A 16,030-nucleotide genomic window follows, 5' to 3' on the forward strand; every position below is an offset into this window, starting at 1 on the left:
TTAGAGTGTGGTGCTGGTAACACCAAGGTTGCCGGTTGGATCCCCTCATGGGCACTGTGAGCTGCGCCCTCTTTAAAAGAGTCAACTATGCCATTGTAGCATGAAAGCAATGTGTAACCAATGATCATGGCTGTTCCCCAATAAAATTTAGAAAAACAAAAACAAAAACAAAAAACCCAAGTCAGAAATTGTAGCCCCAAATCCTATTTACCCCACCATCAAAAATTAATGTCAAGCAAAATAAACCCTAAGGACCATTTTCAGTAATATCCAGGCTGGTCACCATAATCCTTTCCCCCTCACCATTTTAAGAGGTGGCTGAGTCACCACTATCCTCTTACCCCTGTTAATCATTCCAAAAGAACACAGAGGTAACTTAGAACCCTATTTTTAAACCAGCCTCTATAATATGACTATCATCATTAATAATAACCTTAAATTATTTCATGTGAATTTAAAAGAAAAAAAAAAAAACTAAGTACTCATATGTTTGTGATCTCTTCTTTCTGAAGCAGCTTTTCCGTAGTTGATTTCTCTTGATGAAGACAAAAGCAGCCAACACAATAAGGGGAATAATTAAGAAGAAGAATACTAGAAGTCCATCCCTCAATGCAGTATTCTTTTCTAAAGAGAAGAATTTTATATTAATGATCATTAAATTAGAAGTAAACTCATACTAACTAGAACATAGTAGGTGATTACAAGTATTTTACATAAATTTTTACATTGTTCAAAAGTCAAACTGATATAAACTGAAAACTGAGAAGTCTTGCTCACACCTCATTCCTACCTACTTCATTTTTGCCTTCCCAAAAATAACCCTTTTATTAATTTCTTATATTATCTTACAGTATTTCATGCAAATATAAGCAAGAACAAAAAAACACGTTTTTACAGTCAACACTTTCTTACATAAAAGGTAGTATACCATAAACACTACTCAGCACATCACTTTTTTCACTTATCTATATATCTTCCCAAATCATACTTAGAGGCCCGCCTCATTTTCTGTACAGCTATACGAAACTATATTGCAAGAATGTCCTACAATTTACTGACCCAGTACCCAACTGATACTTTCATTTTTCTAATCTTGTGTTATTAAAAAAATGCTACAGTGAATAACCTTATAATAATGCTATTATTATAATGACTAACAATGGGTGCAGTTATATCTATATAATAATTTCCCAAAAGTAGAACTGCTGTGTCAGAGGGTAAATGCATTCATCATTTTTTTGAGGCACTGTCAAACTGTCCACCAAAATGGTGGTTACAATTTAGCACGCCAGCCAGCAATACGTAAGAATTCCTCACAGTCTCTCCCACAGAGTCAAACTGGTGCATTTTAGCCATCCTGGTAAGTGAAAAATTATATCTTATATAATTTTAATTGCATTTATTGTTTATACTATGAGCTGAGCAACTTTTCACATTTAAGGAAACACGGTATCTTATTTTGCTCAGTACTTTGAAAATTATTATACTGGACTACGGGGGTTTTTTTCTTCTCAATTTCTAAAATTTCGTCATGTATCAGGGATATTAGTTTTGTGCATGAGTTGGAAATATTCTCCCCATTTTGTCATTTGTCTGATACAATGCTTTTCTCCACACATAAATTTATTATTCTCAGGTAGTCGCATTTATCAATCTTATTTTTCATAGCTTCTGGATTTTAAATCATATAATTTTTAAAAATTCACTAGTTAACATTAATTTTATCTGTTCCACAGTCTATAGTAAATATGAACAGTAGTGGTAAACTGTAACCATTCTCCTTATAATTTTAAGTTTGTAAAAGTACCAGAATTTTCTGTTAAAAGTTGTACGACACTACAGGAAACAATATTCAACCCAATTAAAAATATTAAAAATTAAAGCAAGCCTAATATATCATTTTATACCTACAAATGAGTAGACAAAATTTTGAGTAAAGGATCGGACACTGGCAAGGTTATGTTGAAATTGGTACCTTCATGGTATAACATTTATTATGCAGATTCATTTGGAATTTCTATCAAGAACCATAAAAAGGATTATATCCTTCAACCTAGTAATCTCATATCCAGCAATTTATCCTCCAACTGGATAAAAAAAAATGCATTAAGTATTAAGACGTATGCTATAGTGTTAGAGTGTATATCAAAAACTTAGAAACAACCTAAATGGCAAATAATTAGGAAACGGCTAAGTCAAGTGATGGCAGATTCACTCAATGGAATGATACACAGCCATTAAAATCCATAGTTCTAACTTCCACTTCTAGCCAAGATGGAATAACAGGGACCAGATTTATCCTGCCAGCTGTAACAACCAGAAAATTGGGCAAAAAATATTAATAATTTTTAAGACATTGGATGTCAGACAATGAAGAACAGTGATCCCTGAGACAGAAAACAAATAAATAGAGTTTTACAATTGTCCAAGTTTGCTGTCTAGTGAAAGTTAACAGGTTATGACGAGGAGTGAGAAAGCCCAAGCAAAGCCTGGTGGTCTCCATGAGCTAAGAGATGGAGCTAGTTGTCTGAGGAAGCCAACGCAGCTCAAGTTCAACTGGCAAAGAACCAGAAAGGAGAGAGCTGCACAGACAACTTGAAATCTCTGCAAAGAGTTCCTCCCAAATATTCAGTTGAGTATTGATCAATGCATGCATATAAGGAAACCACCTGAAGCTAGAGAAAGAATCAACTGGAAGGATTAACAACAACAACAACAACAACAACAACAACAACAACAAAAAACCCACAGCTCACACAGGACTAGGAAGTGTCTGTTCCTGCCATTTCCAGTGGAAAACTCCATAATTAATATGGCACTGAGTAGAATAAACAGAAGAGGTTTTGCCTCAGTTATGGGGCAAAATTAGCCATAGGCTAAATGCTGCTCAGGTCCTCCCTAACAGAGCTTAAAAGCAAGACCCAAAAGGATCAAATTACGTCCAAGTAACATAAGCACACTACAACAAAGCTCATCAACATAAATCCAAAAATATCTAGTATCCAACAAGGCAAAATTTCTGGCATCCAGTAAAAAAGTACAAGGCATGCAGAGAAGCAGCACAATATGATCCAAAATGAGGAGAAAAATCAATTAATCAAAGCTGACGAAGAAGACACAATGATAGAATTGTTAGACAAGGATATTAGAAGTTATTATGACTATACCATATGTTCAAGAAGCTACAGTAAAGATTGAGCATGCTATGTGGAAACATAAAAGATACAAAAAAAAATAAATAGAACTTACAGACATTAAAACTATAATTTCTAAGATGAAACGTACACTAAAAGAAGTTAATGGTAGATCAGATACCACAGAAGAGTGAACTTGAAGAATAACAACAGAAACTATTCAAAATTGAACAGAGAGAATAAATAATAATAATAATAAATCAAGGCAAATTAATGAGATGTAAAAGAACTCCAAATTTTCAAATATACATGTAACTGGAGTCCTGAAGAAGAAAGAAAAAGACAAAAAAATTTTAAATAATGGTCAAAATGTTTCCAAATTTGAAGAAAACTATAAAAACACAAACTGAAAAAGTTCAACAAATGCCAGGCACACTGACGTAAATTATAATCAAATACCAAAAATCAAAGATAAAGAGAAAAATCTTACAAACAACCAGAGAGTAAAAACACACATTACAAAAAAAAAGACCAAAAAAAAGATGATGGCAGATTTCTCAGGAAAAACAATGTAAGTCAGAAAACAGTGCAGGAAAGTTGTTGAAGAAGTAAAAGGGGGATAAAAATTTTACCCTAGAATTCTTTACCCAGTTATTATTCAAGGTAAAATAAAGACTTTTCCAGATATATAAAAGCTACAAGTATTTGTCACTGGTAGACCTGCATTATAAGAAATGTGAAGGGCTGGCCGAGTGGCGCGTTGTTAAGAGTTGGCTTGGGATGCCAGCTCTGAGCAGAAGGGCCCCGGTTTGGATCCCACATTAGGGCCAGTGACGCTGCGCCCTCTATAGCTAAGATGGTGAACAACAGCTCAACCTGGAGCTCGGCTGCCTTGAGTCGCCAGCGACGGCGTAGACTGCAGTGGGCTGTCATGAGCTACCATGAGTGGCTGGCAACCAGCATGAGCAGCGGGCAGCCAGTGTGAGCTGCCAAGAGCCGCCATAAGCGACTGTCCAGTGGCCGGCAACCGATCAGCCTCCCCAGGGAAGAGCGCAATGATAATACCAACATGGGCCAGTGAAGCAACGTCCTCCACAATTAGACTGAAGAACAAAAGGACAGTAACTTGTCTGTTCCCCTCCCCCAATTCCCCAATAAAATCTTTAAAAAAAGAACTGTGAAAAGTACTACTACTACAAGCAAAAGTTAAATGATACCCAATGGAAACCTGACTTTACACACACACACAAAAATGAAGAGCACCAGAAATGCTAGCTATACTAAATATAAAGACTTTTTTTATTATTTAAATCTCTTTAAAAGATAATCAATTGTTTAAAGCAAAAATAATAGCAATGTATTGTGAAGTCCATAACATATGTAGAAGTATGTCAACAAGAGCACAAAAAGCAGGGAGAAAGAAATGAAGGCATACTGAAGTGGTACAATATTATATGAAGGGAAACTGTGATTGAAAATTATTAATATGGTAGATTTAAACCTAAACATATAAATAATCAAATTAAATATAATCAAAACTACCCAATTAAAAAACAGATTGGCAGACTGGATAAAACAGCAAGACCCAAGTATATACTGCCTACAAGAAACCTGCTTTAAAGACACAACTAGGTTAAAAGTAGAAGGATGAGAAAGGATTTCCCATGCTGACTAACCAAAAGAAACCTGGAGTAACTATACTATTATCTAACTGCAGAGTAGAGAGTATTACCAGGTATAAAGAGAGCTAGTTCATAATAATAAAGGAGTTAATTTATCAAGAAGGCAGAACCATCCTAAATGCTTATGCACCTAATAACAGAGCTTCACAATACATAAAGCAAAAATTAACAGAAGTGCAAGGAAACATAGGCAATTAGCAGTTACAGAGATGTCAATATTTCTCTCTCAATAACTGGCATAGTAAGTACACAGAAATCAGTAAAGATGTAACACTTGACTATCTGTCCAGAAATCAGTAAAGATATAACACTTGACTATCTGTCAACTAATCTAAACTAATTATTTATAAAACACTCCACCCAATTATAGGAGAATACAAATTATTTTCAAGCGTATACAGAACTTATGACTAAGATAAACCACCTCGTGGGCCATAAAACAAGGTTCAAAAAGTATAAAAGGATTCAAGTGTACAAAGTATGTTCTCTGAATACAGTGACATAAATGAGATATCAATAACACTAAAATATCTGCAAAATCCCTCAGAGACTATAAAACAAACACACATCTAATCTCATGACTCAAAGACATAAAAAGTATATTAGAAGTTATTTTGCGCTGAATGAAAATGAAAACACAACATATCAAAATTTGTGGGGTGCAAAAAAAAAGCAGTTCTTAAAGGAAAATTGATAGCACTTCAATGCTTATATTAGAAAAGAAAAAAAGGTCTCCAATCAATGACCTGATCTTTTATCCTACGAAACTAGAAAAAGAACAAATGAAACTCAAACTAAGCAGGCCAAGAGAAGATATTCACAAAGCACATATTTCACAAAGGACTTATATCCAGAATAAAGAACTCTCAAAAGTCAAGAAGACAAACAACCCAACTAAAAATTAGCCAAACAATTCGAACAGGCACATCACCAAAGAAGATATGTGGATGACAAATAAGCACACGAAAAGATGTTCAACATCATTAGTGATTACAGAGAGACAAATTAAAACCACAGTGCAATACCGCTACATGCCTACTAGATGGCTAAAATTAAAAAAGACTGATCACACCAAGTGTTGGAGAATACGTGGAGAAATTTGTGGCGTTTTTAGCATTTAAAAAAACTATATATATATATATATATATATATATATATATATATATATATAGAGAGAGAGAGAGAGAGAGAGAGAGAGACTCACAAGTTGTTAATGTAAAAATTGTATCTATTTATCTCATAGCTGTTGAAGTAATGTGGAGAAATTGGAACCCTCATACACAGCTGGAGAAAACGTAAAATGGTACAGCCACTTAGGGAAACAGTTGGGCAGTTTCTTAAAATGCTAAACATAAACCTAATCTATAAACCAGCCATACCCCCTAGTATTTTACCCAAGAGAAAAAAAGTATATCTTCTCAGGAGGAAGATGTTGGTGAATAAGGAGCTCATTCATAGTCTCTCAGGGAATAAAAATAACTAATAAGTAAGTAATTATGATAATATGTAATAGTGCTTACAGTACTGGAGAATACAAAGGGCATATTAATTCAGATCTACAGAGTTAGGGAAAACTTCCTAGAGAAAATAAGATATAAACTGAAACCTGGGTAGCAATTTGCTGAGTTCCAACAATGTGGATATAATATGGTATGAAAACCCAGAGGTAAAAGAGAGAAGCCTATTAAAGGAAATACAAGAAGTTACCATGACTTAAGCATAGTGAAATGAGGTTGGAAAAGTTAAGCTAGGGGCAAATCATGCAGGGCATTTAAGCCATGTTAAGGATTTTTGGACTTCATTCTAATAGCAATGCTGAAGCACTGAACTTCAAGTAGGACACTGGAATAATCAAAACTGAATTCTTGAAGAAAAACACTGTAATGTAGTATGGAATGTAGATTATAGGAAGCAAGACAGAAAGAGGGATCCTAGTTAAGAGGCCATTATGTAAGTACATGCAAGAAACTGAAGGTAAATGATGGGAATGAAAAAAACGAAAACATTTTTGAAGAATTTAGGAGGCACAACCAACATAATTTAATGTACAACTGATGTTAGAAGTGTGGGAGAGGTACAAAGATACCCAATTTTTGACACAGGCCATTTTCTTCTATATTACTTGCCATTGTATGTAGGTCCACTGTCCACACTTCCTCCGTATCCTTTAGTCTCACAATTTGGGGGAGCCCAGCCATTTTCACAGTGACAATTCTTATTGCTATTACATACCTTCAAAACAATCAAAATACCACTTTTGTTAATTGTGAATATTGTTCTAAATCATGAGCTCTAGAATAGAAACCAAGAGAAGGACTAAATTCATGCAAATCCATAGACACTGTTTTTAAGAATAAAAAAATTAGCAGGTATCTAAATTCCCCAATATCTAAAAATCTTGGGAACTCACACTTAACCCTAACGAGGAATCGTTATTATCCAGCACTTCTTCCATGAACAAACCAAGAGAACATTACCTACCCCATGTCCATGACATTTTTTCTGAATATCACAGTCATAATTCAGAACAGAAGCATTTACACATTGGAAGTTTCTACAGATCTGGAAAAAAAAAAATGAAGTCACTGAGCAAAGAAAAATTGGACATATTAATAAACTAGCCAGAAAATAAGAACTGGGTATAGATTATTTCATTGTTGAACTCTTTCAAACTTTTAAGGAATAGTTAATTCCCAAGTATATATTTGCAAAGGTAGAAAAATAAGTGAAATTAATTAATTGACAGAGCTAACTGATTAAAAAGGACAAAGATGACACAAAAGCCAAAAACAATGATAAAACTATAATCTATCTTTCCATACAAATATAGATGTGAAAACCCTAAGTAAAATATTCACAAATGGATTTTTTTTTCAAATCAAAAGTAGCCAGATAGAACTGATACCACTACTGTATAAGAAAGGCTCAATGATGGGAAATGTATTAATATAATACCTCATATAAATTGTCATTATTAAAACATATCAAAATAGCATTCAACAGAATTTGAAACTCATTTTAATTTTTTAAATTCTTTCTAAACTAAGGATAAAAAGACATTCTGTTGATAAGACAAAACCTACCTTTCTGTATCATGATTAATTATGAAATAATACAGGGATTTCTATTAAAAGCAAACTAAAAATAAATTATTATTATATTATATACTTTCAGAAATTCTAGTTCATATAATGAGATATGAAACAGAAATGAGTCCTATAAATAGTAAAAAAGCTATAAAAAGTATCATTATCTAAGAAAAATATTAAACTAAAGACCTAAAGGTATCAACTAAAGACTTACCAGAAATTTTTCGGTTTTCTGGAAAATTGACATCTTTATTTTAAAAAAAACTGCTCTTTTGTGATATTAGAAAAAAAGACTAACCTTTTTATAAAGATTATTGAGTGCTATTTTAAAATATTATTCAGTAACCAACTACACAAAATCAGAATGTTTAAATGCTCTATTGACATAAACAGCAATTACAGAACAAACAATGAAATATCAATTGATACCGCTACTGTTCTAAAATATACATAGGTTTCAAAAGAATTGAAGAGTCAAAGGATTTCAATTAGTTTTTAAATAAGAAATATATTCATATGATTAAAACCTTTTAAAGTAGAGAAGATTCCACAGTATTAAGTCACTCCTCTCCTCACTCATTTCTCCTGGATAAGGATTTCAAAATACTTTTTTCATACATCCATACTCCTTTTGAAGAAATAGTCACCAACAGCTGTCTTATTCAGCTAAAACAAGATGTTTCTTTTTCATAACTGATTTACAGTGAACACTTGAAATGTTAAATAAGCTGAAATGTGTTAATATCTGGCAGCTTTTACTTTAGGGACAGAAAAATTCCAAGTTCTCAGTGGACAAGGGTGTTCTGACTGGCAGTGTTTTACTTTGTAGACTGGGTAGAACCAAACTGGAAGAAAAACAAAACAAAACAAAACAAAACAAAAAAACACTGATAAACTGCTGGAGTGGTAAGGTAAGACCATCTTCTCCAACACTACCCACTCCCCACCACCACCACTAACCACACATGAAGTAGGGCAGATGAAGATACAAAATTTCTCATTTACTGATATCAGGACATAAGTTCGGAGCCAAAGAGGAACTACCTGGGACAATAAAAAAAGAAGCTGAGGAGTTCTCCTGTTACACTTGTTTTTCATACTAAGTGTTGAGTGAATATATAAAGACTATAGGTCTGAAGTAGTACCAAATTGACAGCCAGCTCAGTGTGCCCGAGTCCAGCCTTTAGAGAGGCTGGAAAGGATAGGATCCAGGCTGTCCTATTTGATGGCTATACAAAATGTTTGGTATTTGGTTCCATTAGTGTGTCAGTATATGTACACATACGAAGCATTTGCTATCCTTGTGCATAAATGTTGTTGGCATAGTAAGAAAACATAATAAAATGCCAAGTTAAAAGGCCTAAGATCTATATATGTTAGTGCTAACCTGGAGTTTACAGTTAATATGTAATCAGTAGACACTATTATTATTATTAATATTGGTGAGGGAAATACATTAATGTGTTTTTCTTGCTATAAAAAAACAAGTAGTATAACAGAAAGAAAAAGATATATAACTGCCAAATTGAACTCATACACACACACACACACACATACACACACACACACCACAAACATACAATTTGTGCAACCCAGTGAGAGGAAAACAAACTAGGAAAATTTTTTTTTAATTTAAAAACAGCATTAAATAAGATCATAGAAATAGGATGAAATGTTAATCAATTAAACTGTGCTAATAAAAGGTGAAGCCCAACCAAATTATAAAAATATAAAATGAAAACATAGAGTATTTATATTACATTTATATTACATTGGGATACAAAAAGCTTTTCTCAGCATGATATGAAACCAAGATAAAAAAGACAAAATTGAAAGATATTTTAAAATTTTTTATGGCAAAGATAAATGACAAACTGTAAAAAATATTTACAACAGACATAACTGGCTGACAGTTAATACTCTTTATATATGAGGAGCCCTTAAAAACAATAATAAAATAACATCCCAACAAAAAAATGGAAAGATATGAATGTGGACTTAACAGGAAAAAAATATGTACAGCTAATAAAGATATGAAAAGATGTACAAGAGAAATACAAACTAAAATAATAATGAAGTGTCTTGTCACTTTATCAGAATGTCAAAAATTAGAGATTAATAGCATACAATGTTAGCAAGTGTGTGGGAGAAAATAAGACACCTTCATACACTATTAGTAGAATGTAAATTGTTACCACCTTATTGAAAGGTAAACTGACAGTGTCTATAGAATTTAAATGTATATATCCCTTAATTTAAAAAAAAAATCACTAGAAATCTAATCCACAGAAGTATTCACAAAAATGGGTGAAATTAAATGTAGAAGAGTATTCAGTGCTACTAAAAAAATAAAATGTAGACAATATAATAAGAACATGAAAGATTTGAATATATAATTATCAAACACCATATGTTAAAAGCGAGAATATACTATCTTCAAATGCCCCAAAAAAGTTTCTCAAAAAATGAATATATAGAGTCAACTCATTAAACATGGATGTTTCCTCCATTCCTAGAAATGACCAAAGACATTAAACCCAGCAACAAACCTGAAGCATGCCCAATTTCCAAAGCAAAGTCATGTTACTAGTCAGTAATCTTTTTGTCTTTTCTTACATCACATTTTGGGAAAAGAAAAAGGTGTATTTTGTTGGTTATGATTTTCAAACCAGGCAATCAGCACGTTGTTGTATGATAGCAACAATTTCAGAGAAAAATCTCATAACTTTGGTAACACGTAAATTTTTAAGTAATCAAGCATTTCAATAAACTGTATCACCACTGTCATGAATTCCTCCCACTGTGTAGATTCATCCAGCCTGTGAATATCAACAAGTCTCTACACGTCGATGCTGTACTATTCTCAGTCACATTGAGAGAACACTTCCAAAATCTCTTCTAAAGAATAGAGGACCAGTTGACCTTCATTTTTTAATTTTTTAAAACAAAATAATATAGGCACATGGTTAAAAATCAAATAGTGCTAAATATGCTTACAATGAAATAACTCAATGACCTGTTTCTATCTAGTCTGCCAGTCTAGCAGTGAAGAGGCAACCACCTTTCCATCTGGTAATTTCCTCCCTATTTTAAATTAGTACCCTATTTCTTGACTTACGTATTTTTAGACATCATCAATTAACATTCTTTATGATAGATGAGAATTCCATTTTCTAACACAAACCCAAATGCACCTCCTTAATCTTCTCAACCTAAATATTACTTAATAGTTACCCCATAATATTGGGATACTATCCACTCAGCACATTACATGCTACTATTATCTGAGCAAGTTGAGAACTAAGTGACAGAAGACAGGAGAAACTGACAACTGGAGATCAGAGTATTATTTTTATCATCAATAAAGCAGTTAACATGACTTAAGTAAACAACGACATGGGCTTCCTAAGACTGCATCCCAAAATCAAACTTACCTGCCTAGTCACAGGCTGCTCTGGACAACCACAGGCCTCCCCCCACAGAAGCAGAGCCTGCCCTGCTAAATTTACTGTATGGGTGAGAGAGCAGACCAGAATTCACCCTCTCTGCAGGCAGGCAGATCTGAAAAGAGAAGACAGAAGGGACTGAGCCACTCATGCCCAGTGTCTTCTCCCAAACTCATCAACTGCATCAATCACTTTGCATCCCTTGGAGCAAAGTGAAGGAGGAACACGCTGAATCTGGCGGTGTTATTTATTTTTTTCCAGCTTTATGAGATATAATTGACATGTAACATTGTGTAAGTTTAACTTGTACAACATGTTGATTTGATAAACGTGTATTTTGTGAAAGGATTACCATGGTAGTCAACACTCCTTAGTCAACACTCCATCATGCCACATAATTACCATTTCTTTTTTGTAGTGAGAACATTTAAGATCTACTCTCTTAGTACTTTCAAGTATAGTATTAACTATAACCACCCTGCTGAATATTAGATCCCTAGAATTTATTCATCTTATATCTGGAAGTTTGTACCCTTTGACCAACATCTCCCTAATTCCACCACCCCACCCTCCAGCCTCTGGAAACCACCATTCTACTTTCTGTTTTTACGAGTTCGCCTTTTTATTTTATTTTTTATTTTTAAATATTTTTTTTAATTGGGGAGTTGGGGGATGGAACGCTGGGGAATTGGGGGGAAGGGGACAGACAAGTTGCTGTCCTTTTGTTCTTCAGTCTAGTTGTGGAGGATGTTGCTTCCCTGGCCCAAGTTGGCACCATCATTGCACTCTTCCCGGGCGAGGCAGATCAGTCGCCGGCTTCTGGACAGCCACTCACTGCAGCTGCTGGCCGCTCACGCTGGCTGCTGGCTACACACGGTAGTCCATGGCAACCCACTGCAGCAGGGGCTGCAGCCTACATTGTCGTGGGTGACTCACAGCAGTCCAGCTCCAGGTTGAGCTGTTGTTCAGCATCTTAGCTGTAGAGGGCAGTGTCACTGGCCCTCATATGTGGGATCCGAACTGGAGCCTTCTGGAGTCCCAACCCAGCTCTTAACCAACACGCTACTCGGCCAGCCCAGAGTTCGCCTTTTTAGATTCCATATGTAAGTAAGATGATACAGTACTTGTCTTTCTCTTCTAACTTATCTCACTTAACATAATGCCCTCAAGGTCCATCCATGTTGTCTCAAATGGCAAGATTTCCTTCTTTCTCATGAATGAATAATATTCCACTGTATATACTATATACAACATTTTCTTTGTCCATTCATGCATAGATAGATACTTAGATTGTTTTCATATCTTGGCTATTGTGACTAATGCTGCAATGTATATGGGACTGCAGCTATCAACTTGATATTCTGTTTTCATTTCCTTTGAGTATATACCCAAAAGTAGAGTTCCTGGATCATACACATCTATTTTGAATTTTTTGAGGAAACTCCATACTATTTTCCACAGTGGCTCTTCCAATTTACATTCCCACCAATAGTCCACACAGGTTTCATTTTCTCCACATCCTCATGAACACTTGTTATCTCTTGTCTTTTTTATGATAGCTCATATAATAGGGATGAGGTGATATCTCATTGTGGTTTTGATTTGTACTTCCCTGATTAGTGATGTTGAGCATTTTTTCATGTATCTGTTGGCCATTCATTGTCTTCTTGAAAAAATGTCATTCAGATGCTGTGCCCATTTTTTAATCAATTTGGTTTTTTGCTATTGAGTTGTATGAGTGCCTTACATATTTTGGGTATTAACCTCTTATCAAATATGTGATTTGCAAATATTTTCTCATATTCTGTAGGTTGCCTTTTCATTTTGTTCATTATTTCTTTTACTGTGCAGAGGTTTTTCAGTTTGATTTAATCTCAAATATTTTTGCTTTTGATGCTTGTGCTTTTGATGTCATATCAAAAAAATCATTACCAAGACCAACGTCATGGAGCTTTTTCCCTGTGCTTTCTTCTAGGAGTTTTACAGTTTCAGGTCTTATGCTGAAGTCTTTAATCCATTTTGAGTTAATTTTTGTAAGTGGTGAAAGGCAGGGGCCCAATATCATTAAAATATTTAATAGCATGTGAATAGCCACTTTTTCCAATACTACTTATTAAAGAGATGACCCTTTCTCCATTGAGTATTCTTGGCTCCCTTGTCAAATATTAGTTGGCCATATATGCAGAGGTTTGTTTCTGGGCTCTTATTTCTGATCTGTTGGTCTATGCGTCTGTTTTCATGCCAATACCATATCATTTGATTACTATAGCTTTGTAATACAGTTTAAAATCAGGAACTGTGATGCCTCCAGCTTTGGTCTACTTTGTCAGGATTGCTTTAGCTACCCAGGGTCCTTGTGGTCCCATACAAATTTTAGGATTATTTGTTCTCTTTCTGTAAAAAATGCAAATGGAATCCTGATAGGGATTGCATTGTATCTACAGATGACTTTGGATAGTATGGAAATGTTAATAATATTAATTTTTCCAATCCATGAACACGGGGTATGTTTCCATTTACAGGCATACCTTGGAGATATATAGGTTCAATTCAGTCCACTGCAATAAAGTGAGTATCACAACAAAGCCAGTCACACAAATTTTTTGGTTTCCCACTGCATATAAAAGTTTTATTTATGCTATACTATAGTCTATTAAGTGAGTAATAAAACAGCAGTGTCTAAAATATATGTTGAGTATGATATGAGTTGTGGGCTTGTCAGATAATGCCTATATTTTGTAGAGGTACATTCCTTATTTTTTATCATGAACAGATGTCATATTTTGTCAAATGCCTTTTCTGCATCTATTGAGAGACTCACATAATTGTTTTCTTTCATTCTAGTAACGTGGTGTATCACATTTATAGATTTGCTTATAGTGAACTGTCCTTATATTCCAGGGATAAATAAGATTTGATCCTGGTGTATGATATTTTTAAAGTGCTCTTCAATTCAGTTTGTTAGTATTTTGTTGAGAATTTATGCATCTATATTCATCAGGGATATAGGACTGTAATTTTCTTGTACTGCCCTTATCTGACTTTGGTATCAGAGTAACACTGGCCTTGTAAAACAAGTTTGAAAATGTTCTCTCCTCTTTGATTTTTTCAAGAGTTCAGTAAGAATTGGCATTAATTCTTCTTTAAATCTTTGGTAGAATTCACTTGTTTAACCATTTGGTACTGGGCTTTTCTTTGTTGGGAGATTGATTACTAAGTCAATTCTCCTTATTTGTTATTCATCTGTTCAGATTTTCCATTTCATCATGATTTGGTCTTGGTAGGTTGTATGTTTCTAAAAATGTATCCATTTATTCTAGTTTATCCAGTTTGTTAGCATATAATTTTTCATAATAGTCTGTTAAGAATCTGTACTTTCTGTGATATCAGTTGTAATGTTTCCTCTTTCATTTCTGATTTTATTTGTGTCTTCTCTATTTTTCTTAGTCTAACTAAAGGTTTATCAATTTTGTTTATATTTTCAAGAATCTAGGTCTTATTTCTTTGATCTTTTCTTTTGTTTTTCTGGTCTCTATTTAATTTACTTGCCCTGATCTTTATTACTTACTTCCTTCTACTAACCATGGGCTTGGTTTGCTCTTCATTTTCTATTTCCTTGAGTTGTAAAGTTAGGTTGTTTGAGATCTTTCATTTTTCTTACTGTATGCATTTATCACTATAAACTTCCCTCTTAGAACTGCTTTTGGTGCATCCCATAATTTTTTGTTTCCATTTTGTCTGTTTAAAGGTATCTTTTCTATCCCATTGTTTGTTCAGGAGTGTGTTGTTTAACTGCCATATATCTGTGAACTTTCAAGCTTTCCTCTTATTGATTTCTAGATTCATACTATTATAGTCAGAAAAAATGCTTGGTATCATTTCAATATTTTTAAACTTGGTAAGACTTGTTTTGTGAACTATCATAAGATCTATCCTGGAGAATGTTCCATGTACACTTGAGAAGAGTGTGCATTCTGTTGCTGCTGGATGGAATGTTCTATATATGTCTGTTAGGCCCATTTTGTCTAAAGTATAATTCAAGTCAGTGTTTCCTTACTGATTTTCTGTCTTGATGATCTATGCATTGTTGAAAGTGAGACACTGAAGTCACCTACAATTAATGTATTGCTGTCTTATTTCTCCCTTTAAATCTCTTAGTATTTGCTTAATATATTTTGTTGTTCCAATGCTCTATGTGTGTATATTTATGATTGATAAATCCTCTTGATGAATTGACCCCTTTATCACTATATAATGACCTTCTTTGTCATTTGTTAGTTTTTGGCTTAAAGAAAGTCTATTTGTCTGACATAAGCACAGCTACCCCTGTTCCCTTTTGGTATTAACTTGCATGGAGTATTTTTTGTTCTGTCCCTTCACTCTGAGCCCATGTGTGTCTTTAAAGCTGAAAGGAGTCAGCACTTCTTGTAAGGCATATCTAATGGTAAAGAATACCCTCAGATTTTGTTTTTCTGGGAATGTAACGCTCCTTCATTTCTGAAGAACAACTTTGCCAGATAGAGTATTATTCATTGGTACTTTTTTCTTTCATTACTTTCAATACATCCCATTCTGTCCTAGCCTATAAGATTTCTGCAGAGAAATGCATTGATAGACTTGTAAGTTGCAAACGTCTGTTCTCTTGCTGCTTTTACGACTCTCTTCTGTTTCATCCATTC

At 34.0% G+C, this 16,030-nt stretch overlaps 1 protein-coding gene across 3 annotated transcripts in view; it reads right to left on the reverse strand.

Moving 5' to 3' along the window:
- Positions 1–16,030, reverse strand: part of ADAM9 (ADAM metallopeptidase domain 9) — a 98,875-nt gene that overhangs the window by 11,874 nt on the left and 70,971 nt on the right. For 2 of the 3 annotated variants that reach the window (XM_019626824.1, XM_019626825.1), the window contains exons 17-19: positions 7,298–7,378; positions 6,943–7,048; positions 483–624 (exon numbers count right to left, since the gene is read on the reverse strand). In XM_019626824.1, coding sequence (XP_019482369.1) covers positions 483–624; positions 6,943–7,048; positions 7,298–7,378 — 329 coding nt within the window. Of the gene's footprint in view, positions 1–482; positions 625–6,942; positions 7,049–7,296; positions 7,379–11,339; positions 11,467–16,030 lie in introns of those variants that run through there. The other variant, XM_019626826.1, reaches the window with a different exon arrangement.

The sequence above is a fragment of the Hipposideros armiger genome, unplaced genomic scaffold (assembly GCF_001890085.2).
Source record: "Hipposideros armiger isolate ML-2016 unplaced genomic scaffold, ASM189008v1 scaffold_690, whole genome shotgun sequence".
NCBI classification, from domain to species: domain Eukaryota; kingdom Metazoa; phylum Chordata; class Mammalia; order Chiroptera; family Hipposideridae; genus Hipposideros; species Hipposideros armiger.